The 14805-nt window shown below is 39.9% G+C and overlaps 1 protein-coding gene across 1 annotated transcript in view; it reads right to left on the reverse strand.

The window, feature by feature from the left end:
* Positions 1–3506: 3506 nt before the first annotated feature.
* The window catches only part of glra1 (glycine receptor, alpha 1), a 128820-nt gene continuing 117521 nt past the window's right edge, over positions 3507–14805 (reverse strand). Inside the window, exon 9 of the mRNA XM_038700391.1 lies at positions 3507–9812. Within this exon, the coding sequence (XP_038556319.1) occupies positions 9528–9812 (285 nt within the window). The 3' untranslated portion in view covers positions 3507–9527. The remainder of the gene's footprint in view (positions 9813–14805) is intronic.

The raw sequence follows: 14805 nt of genomic DNA on the forward strand, positions 1-14805 counted from the left end.
TACGGAGATATTCCACTCTGGACCAAAGCGGTGGACCCACAGTATGACATTGCCATCCCTTGAGTTGAGCTGCTAGCACGGTTTAAGATACACTGCCACAAACTAAGACAGCAGGTGGTGCCGTCATCCCAATTCCAGAGGATAGCGACACTCAATGATTTGGCTGAATGTCCAGTAAGTAGACTGCAAAATCATTTGAAAGAAAGTCACACCTAGGGCCTTGAAACTGCATTGCTAACATGTTAGCAAACGATTTACTGTACATAAGCAGCAGAGCAACATTTGTTTGTCCCTCTTCACCTAGTGTCTTACTTTGTCTGCGGTTTGGTTCTGGACAGTTATTTTACATTTACCTGCCATCTATTCTTAACTAAAAGTTTGATTTTAAGTTTGTTGTTTTGGGTGTTTTCACAAAGTGAGTGACTCAGGTTAATTTAGGTGTGTGAGACGGGGCTCAGCTACATGCATTCTCTCAGGACTTTGATTTCCTCTACTCCACCAACTTCCCTTGAACTGAGGATGAACTGAAATGTGTGTAGAGGACAGAGCCTGGAGCTTGCTGTAGGTGTTGGGTGTGTGTGCTAAGACCAGTTTGTGTGAGTATGTACTATATCTGGTAATAATTATACCAATAACACTATTTGATTTGTACTTTTGGCTGCTGAAATAAAATAATAAACCTGATTACAGTTCTCCTTAATGTCTTATTACTAAGTCACCACATCTGATTATAACGATAATAAGCAAAGGTTCATTTATAGCAATTTAAACAATATAAACTGAATTTTGGGTATAGAAAAGAACATTTCAAGTCAAATATTATTGTCACATTTACAATCATAAACAGCACAATGTATGCATAATTCGTTCTCCGCATTTAAACCATCCTAATTAGGTGCAGCGGCTGCCCCACTGTGCAATGCCTGGGGTCCAACACCAGATCTAAGCCAGTGGTTTGGCCAAGGGCACTGACTGGATAAATTAACCTAACATACATGTTTTGGTGGAGGAGGAAACCCATACAAGCACACATTTCCAATGTAACTGATGCTCTTACCTCAACTACTGCGTAGTGTCTTACTCAAGGACAAGTGGCACCCATTGAACTCATTAATGTTGCAGGGTTTGAGCTTGTGACCTACTAGTTACTGTACGGCCTGTGTGGACAAATGGTTTGCTTGTATATTCAGTGTGAGTGCAGCCCTCTCGCTGTGAACAGACACATTATTAGTATTCGTGGTGGACCAACATGGCTTCCAGCATGTTCTGGTCCAGCTGGCAGCAAGACCCCAAGCGCACACACACACACACACACACACACACACACACACACACACACACACACAGGCTTTTGTACTGTACTTGTGAGGAGCCTCCTTAAATATGCCATTCCCTAGTTGCTAACTTTATCACGACTACATGTCTAACCCAAACCCTTAAGCTAAAGTGAGCACTGGACAAAATATCCTTATTAGGTGTAAACTCAGATGTTCCCTCACATTACACAACTACATTTGCAAGTATATTGTATTGACTGGAATTGATTTAACTTAATATATAATGTTTAACGTTGTGTGATCAGATATTTGTCCCTAGTACCACTTTGCTTGTCACCAGAATGTGATTTAATGTGACAGAAAACACACTCTACATCCTTTTGAGGACAATACATTGTTTAAAAAGTGTTTTTGCCATAATCATTTCATGTTGCTTGTAATTCTGTTTACTGTGGCATTTGGATATTAAACATCTTGTTAGCTCTGTTGTATCGAGATACTAAATTATGTTCTCTCTCTCTCTCTAACCACTAACTAATGCATCTAATCAAATCTCCACAACAAAAAAGTCGATCAAACACCCTGAGGTTAGTTAACCAAAAAGAAACCATATTGACCCTAATGGATAAGATCAGTCAGAACATGTATTGCTTCATTACCAAGGATGTCTATTTTGTGTGTGCATGTATGATGAATGGCAAAACAAGGAAAAGCTAATGAAGCTTGGCAAAACAAGTAGAGATGGGGTAAAAGTTTGCAGGAGCAGGTCAGAGTGATGCTAAGGAGTGAGCGAAGAAGCCAGTGTCCTCAGGGGCCTTAAAGACGTGCACATAGTCTGCAACACATAGAATAAAGATTTAAACAGGCCAGTCTCTGATATTGTTTTAACCTGCATACAATGATTGAAACAGATTTTAACACTGCGTCATGCATTTGGTTTTGATAACCTCATGGCTCGTCTTTATTTTTTTCTCATGCATTGTAGACTTGCCGAAAACAGTCCGTCTATTTTGTATGTCTTTGTTAGGTTATTAAAAAGTAGTTTGATTATGGAAACAAGTTGTATCCACAGATGAAGTAAAATTGCGGCAAAATATTTCAAATGTGAGACTCACCTCCATCTTTCTATCAAACCCAGTGGCCAAAAGAAGGCCAAGGGTACTGTCAAATCATATAATTGTTAAATTAATAGTCTGCCCGTATCCGTATACGTTATCCGTAATTTTAAATAAAACGTGACTTAAATATAAAAAATTGCTAATAATTTTGGTTGAGGATCGATTTTATTTGGTCATGAAAATAAAGCTCATCCAAACAATGAAATAAATGTTTGATAGTTTTCTATTCTGTGAAAGCCCTCAAACCAACATATTTACCAAATGGTGCACTGATGAACATTTTTAACATTAAAACTAATTCATGTAACGTGCAGCTCAATCTTATTTCCAGCAGCAGAGGATTGCAGGTAGCATACAATCTCTGATGAACACTGACTGAGCTGGTGAAGAAAGTGAAATATCCAGCAGGAGTTGGTAGAGACCAAATCAGAGCTAAACATTCATCAGGTGGAACGTTGCTCTTTGTGTGTTCGCTGTATAAAGAGGCAATTGTTTGCTAAAATGTTAGCAAAAAGACAAAAATAAGTCAGGGCTGTCTTCACAGTTTGGTAGTTTTTCTCCCCCCAAGCGGTCATAAATATATTATTGCCGGTTTCATTTGTTTTAAATGAATTTGGTCCGTGTCTAGACATTGGAAAAATAGCTGAAACTGAGAATTTCAGACCAACTAGCACATTAGCCAGACCCATCTGTGCTTTGAAAACAGAAAAAAACGAACACTGGGTAAAAGGAACATTAAACCGGTGAAGTGATGTGGGGACAGGTGTATTGTGCTCCCTTTTGTGGACCAGTGGAGGCGGCACTTTTGGATGAAAAGAGGGCAGAACAAAGACTTGCCCTAATACAAGGAAATAATACAGGCAAGATGTAAGGAAGGCATGCATCTATGACTGTTTCCAAGATCTTCTCAGAGAAAAACAGAATCAAACACATTTTCCTAAGTTTAACAACTCAAGATTGCATTGTAATTTAATATAAACCCAGTATCTATCTCATGTTATGAACCCATCCCTCCCACAACCTATACAGTACAACACTGAATAATCAGCTGTAAAGATGGATGTCTTTCCGTCACAGGGATGTCAGACAAAAATACACCCTACAGCAAGAATTTATTTGCAGTTTTTAATACTTTTTCTTTAATGGTTACACAGATCCTTGAGTCGAGTAACAGAAAGCAGAAGATCCAACTCCAACAACCTTGACAATGTTCAAAAACAGGTAAAGAGATTTTTGTTCAGAAAACCTTTAATCGTTAATAGAATTAGTATTATGACATATTTCAATAAATATTTAGATATATACAGATACAGCAGAAACGGTACATTCTTTTTTCTCTTCAAATTGCTTCACATTTTTTGTACAAGCCAAAATATCTGCCATTGTATTTATATTCATGCAAAATATTGTTTCTCAGATTAATGAAAACTAAAAAGGATTTGCTGAACTTTTCTTTTTTTTTTTTTTCATCCTGCTTTGATGTGCGCTCTCGGATTATAAGCATCATAATGAGCTTTGTAATTTTTGCAAATCAAAACGGGTGCACTTTGTGCCAATACACAATAGAAGCAAGTAAAGCAAAATTAAGGCCATTCCAACTTGTGCAAAGAAAATAAATAAATAAATATAATAATCATAGTACTAATAATGTTTCCTTTCAGTCACAGCAGTTCAGGAGTCACTGTATTTTTCCTTCCCCACTAGGGCATCCGATTGTACAATAGATACAATAAAATACAAGAGAATCAACCAAAACCAATATAACCATTGTCAAATCAAACCATGCTACTTTTAAAATCCAGTTCAGAACCTAAGGTTTTATAAACTTCTAAAACACATCCTTCATTGTTCAATCCGTATGCATCACATCACACCGTGATGCAACATAAACTCAGTATCTATCGCATGTTATGAACCCTTCCCTCCCCAAACCCATACAGTATAACAATGATTAATACAATGATGTGAGGCCTATTACAATGCTCTAAACTGACTATGATACACAGAACACCCACGCCTGAGGAAAGGGAATGGATCATGTAAAATGGTAGTTGAATGAATGCAGGATATGCTTTTAGGTATTGTTTTTTTTTAGTTGCATATTCAACCCCCATATGGCACGAGAAGAAATGTACGCTCTAGAAAATGGATGACTGCGTTTGGCAAAGATGCTGATGTTCAGAAGTTATTCCAGATGCAGTGTCTATGGCACAGAAGGAAAAATTAATCATCCTAATAAGACCAAGCATTTTTTTACGTTTCCCACAAGGGTTTAGGTTGCGATCAGCGGGGGAGGGCTAACTGCACTCACTCTGTAGCCCTGAAGGGACTCTAGATGGCGGTGTTTTATATTTGCATTTCTAAAGTCAACAAACTGCCTCCATTCTCCTTAGCATCCTAAAAGCTTTCTCTTGGTAAAATTATGTTTTTATTATGTAATTATCTTTTTTCTTTTCGTTTTTTTTTTTTTTTACTTGTTAATTGTGCCTCTAAAAGTCACAAAATCTGTGTTTTAAAATCTTGTGCCCACGAGATCTATTACTTGTACGTGCAAGCTAAGAGTCTCAGTTTAAATCTTTTGGGGCTTTGTGGGCTTTTTATGAAGAACACATTTTGTTACTTGTAATGACAGGTGCTACATACATTTAACTGGCTAAGTACCATCCCGACTCTACATTGTTTCCACGTTTGTAACCGTAAGAGTTGGCGTTACTAGCATGATCATTTTAGGATTAGCTCTGAGCTGCTTTTTGAAAAAACTATGAGCTTTTTATTGGAGCTTAAATTTATCTGTGTCGCTAACACAAAAGAAAGACTACACAGGTTAATTTGGCCCAACAAAGAAATGCTGTCTGGAGGCTGCACACAGATTTCCTATCAAGCAAGCTAAATAGCAAATTGTATAGCCTTTTGACTAGATAAGTACCGTGCCAACTCCCCCTATGTTTTGCTCAATGTTCTTTACATATGTAAGACTTCACAATACTAGAAAGCTAATTTTAGCATTAACTGTGCTTTGTTATGGAAACACTAAGGGCTTTTTCTTGGAACCTTTCTTGGAAGAAAGGGTGTAATTTGGTGAATTTACTAGTTCTTATTGTGACTCCATACAGCTACATCATAAACAACGCCATTTAGAGTTACTTTTGGGCAAGTCAGTATGCAGCTACATAATTAGTTTTGGCTGACTCAGAAGAGATAATGAAGGACTAAATGAACCACAAGAAGTAAGAGATTCCTGTGTGTGCTTGTGATAAAAGAGGATCTTAATCACCAAAAGGTCAGATGCTGTAAAAGCTAATAATGTTCACCATGAAGCTGAAAGACAAATGTCACTCCAGGCTTTGCTCATTTTTTCTTTGTCTAAAACTGATGGTTGCATCTTAAATGCCAGCTGTAAATTTAGCGGGAGACATGTACGTATCTGCTGTAACCTAATCATTAAAAAATAAAAATAAAGCGTCCTAGGTGATCATGGCCTTAAAAATATTAACAGCGCTGTATCTGGGATTAATTTACTGAATTAAATGCATAGTTTTAGGGATGAAGCGTATTCTATGGCACTTCCACTTTAAAGTTAAAACATGTTGGAATGTCAAACGAAGAATGTATGTGCATGGCATAGCCCTTCGGATCAGTCTTACACACATTTGGAAATTCATTAAATTAGTATTAAATTTATGATGGAATGAAACAAATGGAAAATATCTCCTATACGCAGATGTTGACACTCTGTAAAAATTATCTCTTAAACAAAAGTAACAAGATCAGAGGAGTCAAAAACCTCTCAATGTGTCAGTTTTACTTGTGTAGGTAATGGGGGATTAAGGGATAGGTAGGTGATTTATCAAATAAAAATAACCTGCTTTCTTAAAAGGAAGCAATACAAGAATGTAGAGGGAAAATGCAGAATTTTTTCATATCAAAATATGTCTATATATATTATAATTTTATATGTATATCTGAAGTTAATCTGGCAAATCCAATACTGCATCTGGCAGTCATAATAAAAAGACAAACTTGAATATGATCACATCCAGTAACAAATCTTGAACAGTTGGCCTACAGCAGCAGCAAAAGGCAATTAACACTATGTCAAACACAAGAAACAAACATATCTTTGGTTTTGCTTCAAAACCAAGTTGGACTGGGGCTTAAACATTTTGACAAGGAGAAAGTTTAATTGAAATAGTAATTTCAGCCCGATCAACAGTTCGTTTAGACTGTTACTGAACCACGGTTTACAAAAACATTATTATTATTATTTATTTATTATTTAATTATTATTGTGAAGTTAAATAAGTTTTAATTAGCTTATGTGTCCTCACTCGGGACAAACGTTTGTCTGATGTGCCAGAAACATTTTCAACTTCACAATCAAAGTCCAGTTGATTTTAAATTCTTGACTCTGAGGTGATTCTTCACAGAAAAGATGGTGAAACAGTTTCAGTTAAGTGGCTCCAAGTTCTGACAGAGTTTTGGCTCTGTTGGCTTAATCTGTTTGCTGATGATTTCTACTATAACATTTGCTTTTCTCCATACACTAATCTGCATGCATGAGGGACGAAAGCCCATGGACTGGTTGCTACTTCATCACTTTGATTTATCCCTTTATCTTTCAGATGAGATGAGACGAAATTTGAGATTCGAGATTGTGTTCACGAGATCGAGACGAGACGACTTTAGTCTTTAGTGCTTAATTATATAAAAATTTTGAGCATTAAACACTTTATTTCCTGCATTCGGATGAATTTTTCTACACCAGTTTATGGTGAAAATGTTTTTATTTCTGCAAAGAGAAACACAAAATTCAAGTGGCAGGTGATAGTTCAAACTCTGCAGCCTAACTCTATCAGAATCTAAGTCAGTGCAGCTCTCAGTCATTCTGTGCTGCTCAGATCAGATCTGTTTTGTCCTGTTGATCAACTTGTTTAATATTATCCCTGCTGATTCATGATTTAGTCTTTCCTCCTCTTTGTATCTTTGTTTGGGGAAGTAACCTCTTTAAATGTGATTGTGGCACCTTTTCACCCCAATAATAAATTATTTAATTTTAAGTCAGTTAGAAAGTCTTGCTTGTGCCTGAGGTTGCGCCTCAGTTTTTAGATGTTTATGTTGCAAAACTCTACCAGCTACATTATCACTCGTCACAGCTGTCTGGAGTCACAGCATGAGCGGTGCGGTTCAGTTGATTACTATCAGGGCGTACGCTGATTGTCGCATCAGCTGGGCGGAGATGATTCGCTCTGTGTGTCTCTCTTATCAGTTATAATTACATTTGTATTTCACTGCGTGACAAAATTAATATGTGGCTTGACAGCATGTGAAAAATGGCAATTACGTGAGTCTCGCTAGACAGCATTTTACCTGGCGAGAAATATCGTCATAATTGATTTCATATTTTTACCAATGAGCATGAAAGACGGTACAGCAGTTAGCAGTGGGATGAAACAACTCACCAAAAGGTGGCGTTTTTGAGATGGAGTTGCTAAAAGGAATCATAATTGCATATACTGATCATTGCATAGAGAAGCCTGGCGCAAAGTAAAAGAGCAATAAAGTAAGCTGATATATTATCAATCAAACCAACTGACCTGTTAAAAGATCAAATCCCGTCCAACATGGCTATGGCAAAATAAATCTTGCTGTTACACTATCACGTGCATGATGACGTAGCTTTTCACAATTGATGACGTTTGCAGCTACAGTTGAATGAGATGGAAATACAGTTAATTAAGGTATAACAGGTGCTATAATCTGTATAATTTACTACATATGTCCTCTCAGCTGGGGAAGGGTAGGGTGTCACATTAAGGCGGGGTCAAAGCAAGGAAGCACTACTAAGATGTAAACATATCTGTGGTTCATTCTCAGTGAACACAACAAGGAAAGCAAACGAGGATCTGCATTTTTACTCTGTCCAGGATCGATTCGCTTTTTTTCCAGTCGATGAAAACAAACTATTATCTCAGGAATTAAAAAAATCCAAAAGAAGCCTGTGAGGAGACGTCAATCGACACGGAGAGTGACGTCAAACCATCCACCCTCCTCTTTACAAAAAGGTCGGAGCTGCAGAGCGCTGCACTGCCACAAGCAACATGTTTACTTGGCACATAAATTAAGAAACAAACCAAAAAAACAACAACAAATGCAATATGAAATAAATTAAGAACAGGTAGGAACACGTTGACCACAGATAAATGAGATATTTTCTCTCAGTCTTCAGCACTGCTTGTTCAGTGTTTTGTTTTTTTGTTTTTCTTTTTGTCCAGTCATGTGTTCGACAGCAGCAGCAGCAAATCTCAAGTGTCTCTGCAGTTCAAGGTTTCGTGGTGTTGGCGGCGGGAGGGGGGGGAGGGGGAGGAAAAGCGCTGAGGAGTGCTTGCAATACATGTTTGAAGCAAATCTAGATATATAGAATGCGTGATCCTTGCATCGCTTTATTTAATGGAAGCACCGATCCGCTTTCCTTCTCTTTTTTTTGTTTGAAAAATCTCTCATTTCTAGATACCCGCCTTTGGAAATAATGTTCTTTTCCCCCTCATTTATGATAGATATGAGTATATTACACTGCTGTATGCTTCTCGCACATCCCCCCACCCGTCCCGACATCACTTTCATATAGAATTATATATCTTCCTTCACACAAAAAAAACTAAAATCAAATAAGAGACCCTTTACAAGACTCTCTTGTGATCTTCTTTATTTCTTGTCCGTCCACTCCCACACAGTTTGTTGGGTGTGCCTGCAAAAGTCTGTATTTACTTTTTCATTTTTCATCTTTTCATTAATATATTGCCACATTCATATATCATGCATTTTACTGCATTGCTATTGCACTGGTCCGGATTATTCAGGACGTGTAAAGAGACGGGATGGGGGTAGGGTTTTGGGCAAGAGAGGAGAATTAAAGCCAAAAGAAAGCAATAATAATAATTAACGTCTAGTAGGTGTCAGGTAGGATTTGAATGGTGAAACTGCCGCAAAAAGCGGACAAGAAAAGCGGGCGTGGTTGGCATGAAAAAAGGGGCAATGATATCTCCTATTGAAGTCATCTCTTCCTCCGTTTCTTTCTCCCTTTTGTTTCTCTGCATTCGCACTGTTCTCGCCCTCCTCCTCCTGCGCCTCTCGACTACTGCTTATGGACGTCCTCGCTGCGGATGATCTTGTAAGTGATCCAGTAGAAAATGTTAAAAATGAGGAAAACGAGTGGGAAGGCCACACGGGACACCGTGTCGATGCGCTTGGCCCGGCCAATGAACAGCTTCTTCATCTCCTCAATGCTCTTCTCGGGCGCCGCCGAGGCCGGGGCGTTGTTGTTGTTGCCCTTGATGGCCATGCCGTCTTTGGCCTGCAGGCAGGCAGGGCCCATGCCATAGCCGGGGAAGCTGAAGCGCCCCTCGCCTGTCTCATCCTCCTGCAACACAGGCCAAGACTCAGGCTGTTAGGAACCAGAGAAAGACGTTACTGTTGGAGGTGTCTGTGTTTGTGAGTGAGTGTGTGTAAGTGTGATGGGTGTTGGATGTAACTACATGCTGTTGGAGGTGTGTGTGTGTGTGCGTGTAACACCAGTTCAATTTCAGTTCAGTTAATTACAAAGAGGCTCAGACATAGAAAACCAATTTCTGTTCATATTCCCTGTTTTCCAGTCACCATTAAACCTTTTATTTAATAGATAGATAAATTAAACAGCACTAGCAGATGATGCCATAGGTAGCCTGACATACAAGACCTTAAAGCCAATATAAGAGTGTCACCTAATTCTATTTTTTTTAAACTTAAAGGAATACTCATTTTTGTACATTCAGCAGAGAGATTGGTCCAGGAAATATTCAGTCAAGCTTAGCACAAATCCTGGAAGCTAGTCTCTAGGAATTATACGCCTTCCAGCGGTTGAATCTTTATAGTTTGTTACCACTATGTTCTATATGCAGCTGTATTAACATGGTGACATTTACAGTACTACTCTTCAAACAGACAGTACCGTTTTCCAATGGTCAGTTGTGGCTGATTGATATTTGGATGAGTAGAAGTTCAATGGATTTGTCCATGTGTAATGAAGGAGCGCCGAACCGATTAGCTTTCTTCACAGTTAGTTATTCTTTCACCGGAGCTATAGCATTCAGAAAAGGAATGGAAAAGGAGGATATTACATCCATCCACTCTTTATCAATAATCGCTTATCCTGTTCATGGTCACGGTGGCTGGTTACACCTGAACAAGCAAAAGACAGACAACCATTCATCTGTTTACATCTTCAGGCCATTTGCACAGTTTAGCACCAGGAGCACCCTGCAGACGTAACCTCCACACAGAAAGATCCCAAATGTAGGATTCATAAACTTCTGAGCTGAACATTGATCACACTACATCCAGCACTGAGACCATGCTGTTATCTCGTCTTTGTAAAAGTCATCAGTGTGAGCGGAAGCTGAACACCGAGCGTGTTTATCTCACCTGTCAAGGAGAGTAAGGAGGTTTTTGATGGATTGGATTGATTGACATGCGCTGCACTCAGGGTTATGGCGTGTGCGTGGCTGTGTTTTTACCCAGGCACGGTGAGATATTGGAAATCCTATCTGCACCGTCACCCTGCCTTTTCATTACAGGAGACACAATGACTTCCTTATCTGGTTTCAGAGACTCCAACACAAACATTGCGATAGGGTGAGAGACACAGAGTCTGTGTGTGGAAATTTAACTAGGAATATAACAGGTGCTCCAAAGTGCCCTTCAAAGTTAAAACAACACCCATGAAATTAAAATTAGCAGACAAAAAGCCCTCCGATGATTGGCAGTCATCTTTGTTTTGGAATTCACATTTCTGATAAAAGACGATGTCATAAAATTCATGCATGAATGCGACTTGCGTTCCCTATGGGCCACTGTGGGAAACTGTCTGGCAGCCTATCAGCAGGAAATCTTTACATTGCATTCTGGGATAGAAAAAAGGAGCATATTGTGATCAGAAAACAAGCAGAAATGCAGCCTGAAGCAGGAGAACTGTTGGCAGCGGGGGAACTTAATGACTGACGCAAAACCTCTGCAGCAACAACAAATCAACCAGCCAGTAAAAAAAAAAAGGCGGCTCAACTCTCTTTTGTTAATCAGCCTCTACAGTAGTTTCCAACAGAAGGAAAAAGGCTCAATAAATAGTCAATAAACCAATAATCAGCAATATCCATCAATAAAATGTCAGAAAAGAGGATAAAAATGCACCTAAAAATCAGATGGGGCAAATGCAGATACAGGAGGGAGATTTCTTCCCCTTCTTTTGTGTGTAGGCTGGCATGTATAGCATTCATATATATGTATGTGTGTGTGTGTGTGTGTGTGTGTGTGTGTGTGTGAGTGTGTGTGTAGATGAATGTATGTCAATGTGTGTGCCTACAGATATGTGTGTTTGTTAGACCACCAGGTAGGGATCCATTTTTAGCGTCCCATGTCCCCGTTCTGTCCTTGTGTCCACACCAACCTATCTATTACTGTTAATACATGTACACACACACACACACACACACACACACACACACACACACACTAGCCACGATGCTAGCCGACCTCTGTCCGTCCTTCAGTGACGCAGCTAAACTATTACAGATGCTCTGCTTTATTCTCCCTGCCATGTGATTAATGTGGAGGGCGGAGGGACGTGAGGAGGAGGCGCAATGAGGAGCACAATGTAGGGAGGAGGAGGCATGATGAGGAAAAGAAAGAGAGGAGGAGGAGGAGGAGGACAATGAGGGAGGCAGGGGAGGAAGCCCTGCAGGCTGAGAGACACTCTTCAGGGCAAAAAAGCTCTCTTACCGCTTTTAATGTCAGAAGACCCCTGACTGAAACCAAACTTACGCCCTTGGCTTTCCCAGTTGATTCATTACATTCACGCCTAATTATTAATTTCCTCCATTTACACAGCAAGGACTGGGCTTGTACGGTCCATGGATGGATGGATAGATGTATGAGTGGAGGGATGAATGGGTGGAGGGAAGGACACAGGGGATAAACGGTAAGATGAATGGAGCTTTGCCCTTTGGGAAACAATTTACGGCCTCGCTTTAGGATGCAGCTCACTCCTCTTTCCCTCTTCTTCTTCTTCTTCCCTTCATCCTCTTGCTATCATTGTCCTCCTGACCTCCTCTTGCATTTGCAAACCTTATGGCCCTTTCTACAGTGATTAACTCACATGCCATTTAAAAACAAAACAAACCGCTGAGTGAAACAACACGCACACTCTTTGTGTGTTTTCGCCTGTGGTAAAATTCAGATGGTTCAGCCAATCCCAACAAGTGATGTCACACAGGCAACAGCTACATGGCAATGTAACAACAATAGTAAATCACCTTCTTGTTTATGTCTTGCAGCAGCTGGTGCACTTGGACAAAGCCCAATCAAGACCTCTCTCATACTTCATATACAGTTCAAATGAGAACACTTCATATAGATAGATGCTTGCAAGGCTGCGCATGTGATGCATCAGTCTGCACATAGCCTACAACATGTGACGGCAATTACTAAGCCTATTTTACTGAGGTAGTCAGTGGCAGTGGGGATAAAGAAAAGAGAAAGAAATGGAAAAGACAGACAACAACAAATTGAAAAAGAGTGTGGAAGAAAAAATGGTGGAGAGTTGGAGAAAAATCCTCAATAAAATGAAGGCAGAGCGATGGATGGAGGAAAATAGATAGAATGGAGTGAAGAGAGGGAAAGAAAAAGAAGAGAAGCGAGCAAGAGAACCTCTTAGCTCACCCATCCATCATGCTTTCCTCTCCCGATTGAAGCATTTATATCTCTGCCTCTGCTGATGTGATTAATCGAGCAGATTAGCAGGAAGCAGAAAGCAAACTGCGTCAGGCCTGCTATCCTCTGCCATCTCCTCTGCAAATATTACCCTTGGATACTTGTTTTAGAGACCTGCATTAACATAAAACACGATTGGGAAAGGTGTCAGCCCCAACTAATGCCGGCATCAGTCTCTCCTAAAAGAGGCCGGAGGAGGAATTCCTTGGCTTGCGTTCCGCTTTATGATTTCCCCCCAGAAGCAATTCTAGCCGTGCAGTGGGGAAGGAAATATATTATAAATTTGCCATTGCTGATCCATTTTCTGGGGGATTCATCTCAAACCGCCCTCCTTTTCCCCGTTCTCCCCTCTGCCTCTGTCCTGGATTAAGGCCATTTGAGGCTTTTAAGGATGTTTCAGTATCAATATGTCTGCGGTGAGTGGATTCTGTGTAGCTGAGAGGAATGTCTGAGTAGATGTGAGTTTAAAAAATGTAAATTCTTTGGTCTGCTGCTTTACTTATAAAGATATTTAAAGGTGGACGCACACAACATTTTAGTTGGAGCTGCTGCTAGTATTATGTGTAGACATTCATTTTCTTTAAATGTGTGATTTAAAGTTGGGTAAGAGTGATATCAGCTGGGATGGACTGTACTTCACACCCGAGAATATGTCCAGGATCCACCCCAAGTGACCACTTGTGATTGGATTTTGCATCCCAGCCTGCATTTGATTTTATCTGTGAGATAACTGTGACTGCTGTTGAGAAGATAACGCGTGTGCCCAGACATCCAGTGAGGAGGACAGACGAGGCTACGTGGTCCTTCCCTGTTTACAAGCCCTTGTATGGCACAAGAAACTGGGGTTGTCAATTGTGAGCTTGTATCCCTGACCACTTTAAGGTACACACAACGGCAATCAATCAATCAATGAGGAGGTTGACACACAGCGCCACTGTGTACTGTTAACATTAACTCAGGCAGAGGACTACATGAGCTGACTGGCATCAGTTGTCTCCCTCAGAGACCAGGGCCTTTACCACCAAATCCAGTGCTGGAAATAGGGCCTGTACTCACCGGAACCAGCACATCTACATGTTTCTCTTCGGTGTACAACCGTGACTTTCTCTTGCGCAAGCTGCCGTTACTCTATCAGACCTTTCTATATGAGGTTCTCTGGGCGATTTAAAACACCCTAAAAAAAACTGTATACCCAAGGGGTGCTAGGCGATGCTTATCTGTTCCCGTTCTTGCCTGGCTGCTTTTCTCTGTCGGCCAAATTAAGCCCCTCACCGTATTTACAACTTTCATGAGAGGATGAAGTAGAAAAGAGAGAAAAAAACCCACCCAATTATAGCGAATTGAGTGAAAAGGAGGTAAAGTTATGAAATCTGGGGGAACCAGTTTAAATGGGCCTGATGCAGCTTTAAAAAAAAATTATAACAGTACTACTAACTCTATAAATTCCAGCTATGTGTAAGTTTATCAGTAGAGGAGATGCTGGATCTTCGGCCAATAGAAACACAGACTCAACAACATCAATTTTCGTGTTCAATAAATATTGTTTGTTTATAACTCATTCTGTTCTGTATAGGTCTACTTATTCTTAGATCAACAGATGGAACAAAGTTTTA

This window comes from Micropterus salmoides, unplaced genomic scaffold (genome assembly GCF_014851395.1).
Source record: "Micropterus salmoides isolate LMB-PRFRI ecotype aquatic unplaced genomic scaffold, ASM1485139v1 Ms_hic_scaffold_5, whole genome shotgun sequence".
In the NCBI taxonomy this organism is placed as follows: Eukaryota; Metazoa; Chordata; class Actinopteri; order Centrarchiformes; family Centrarchidae; genus Micropterus; species Micropterus salmoides.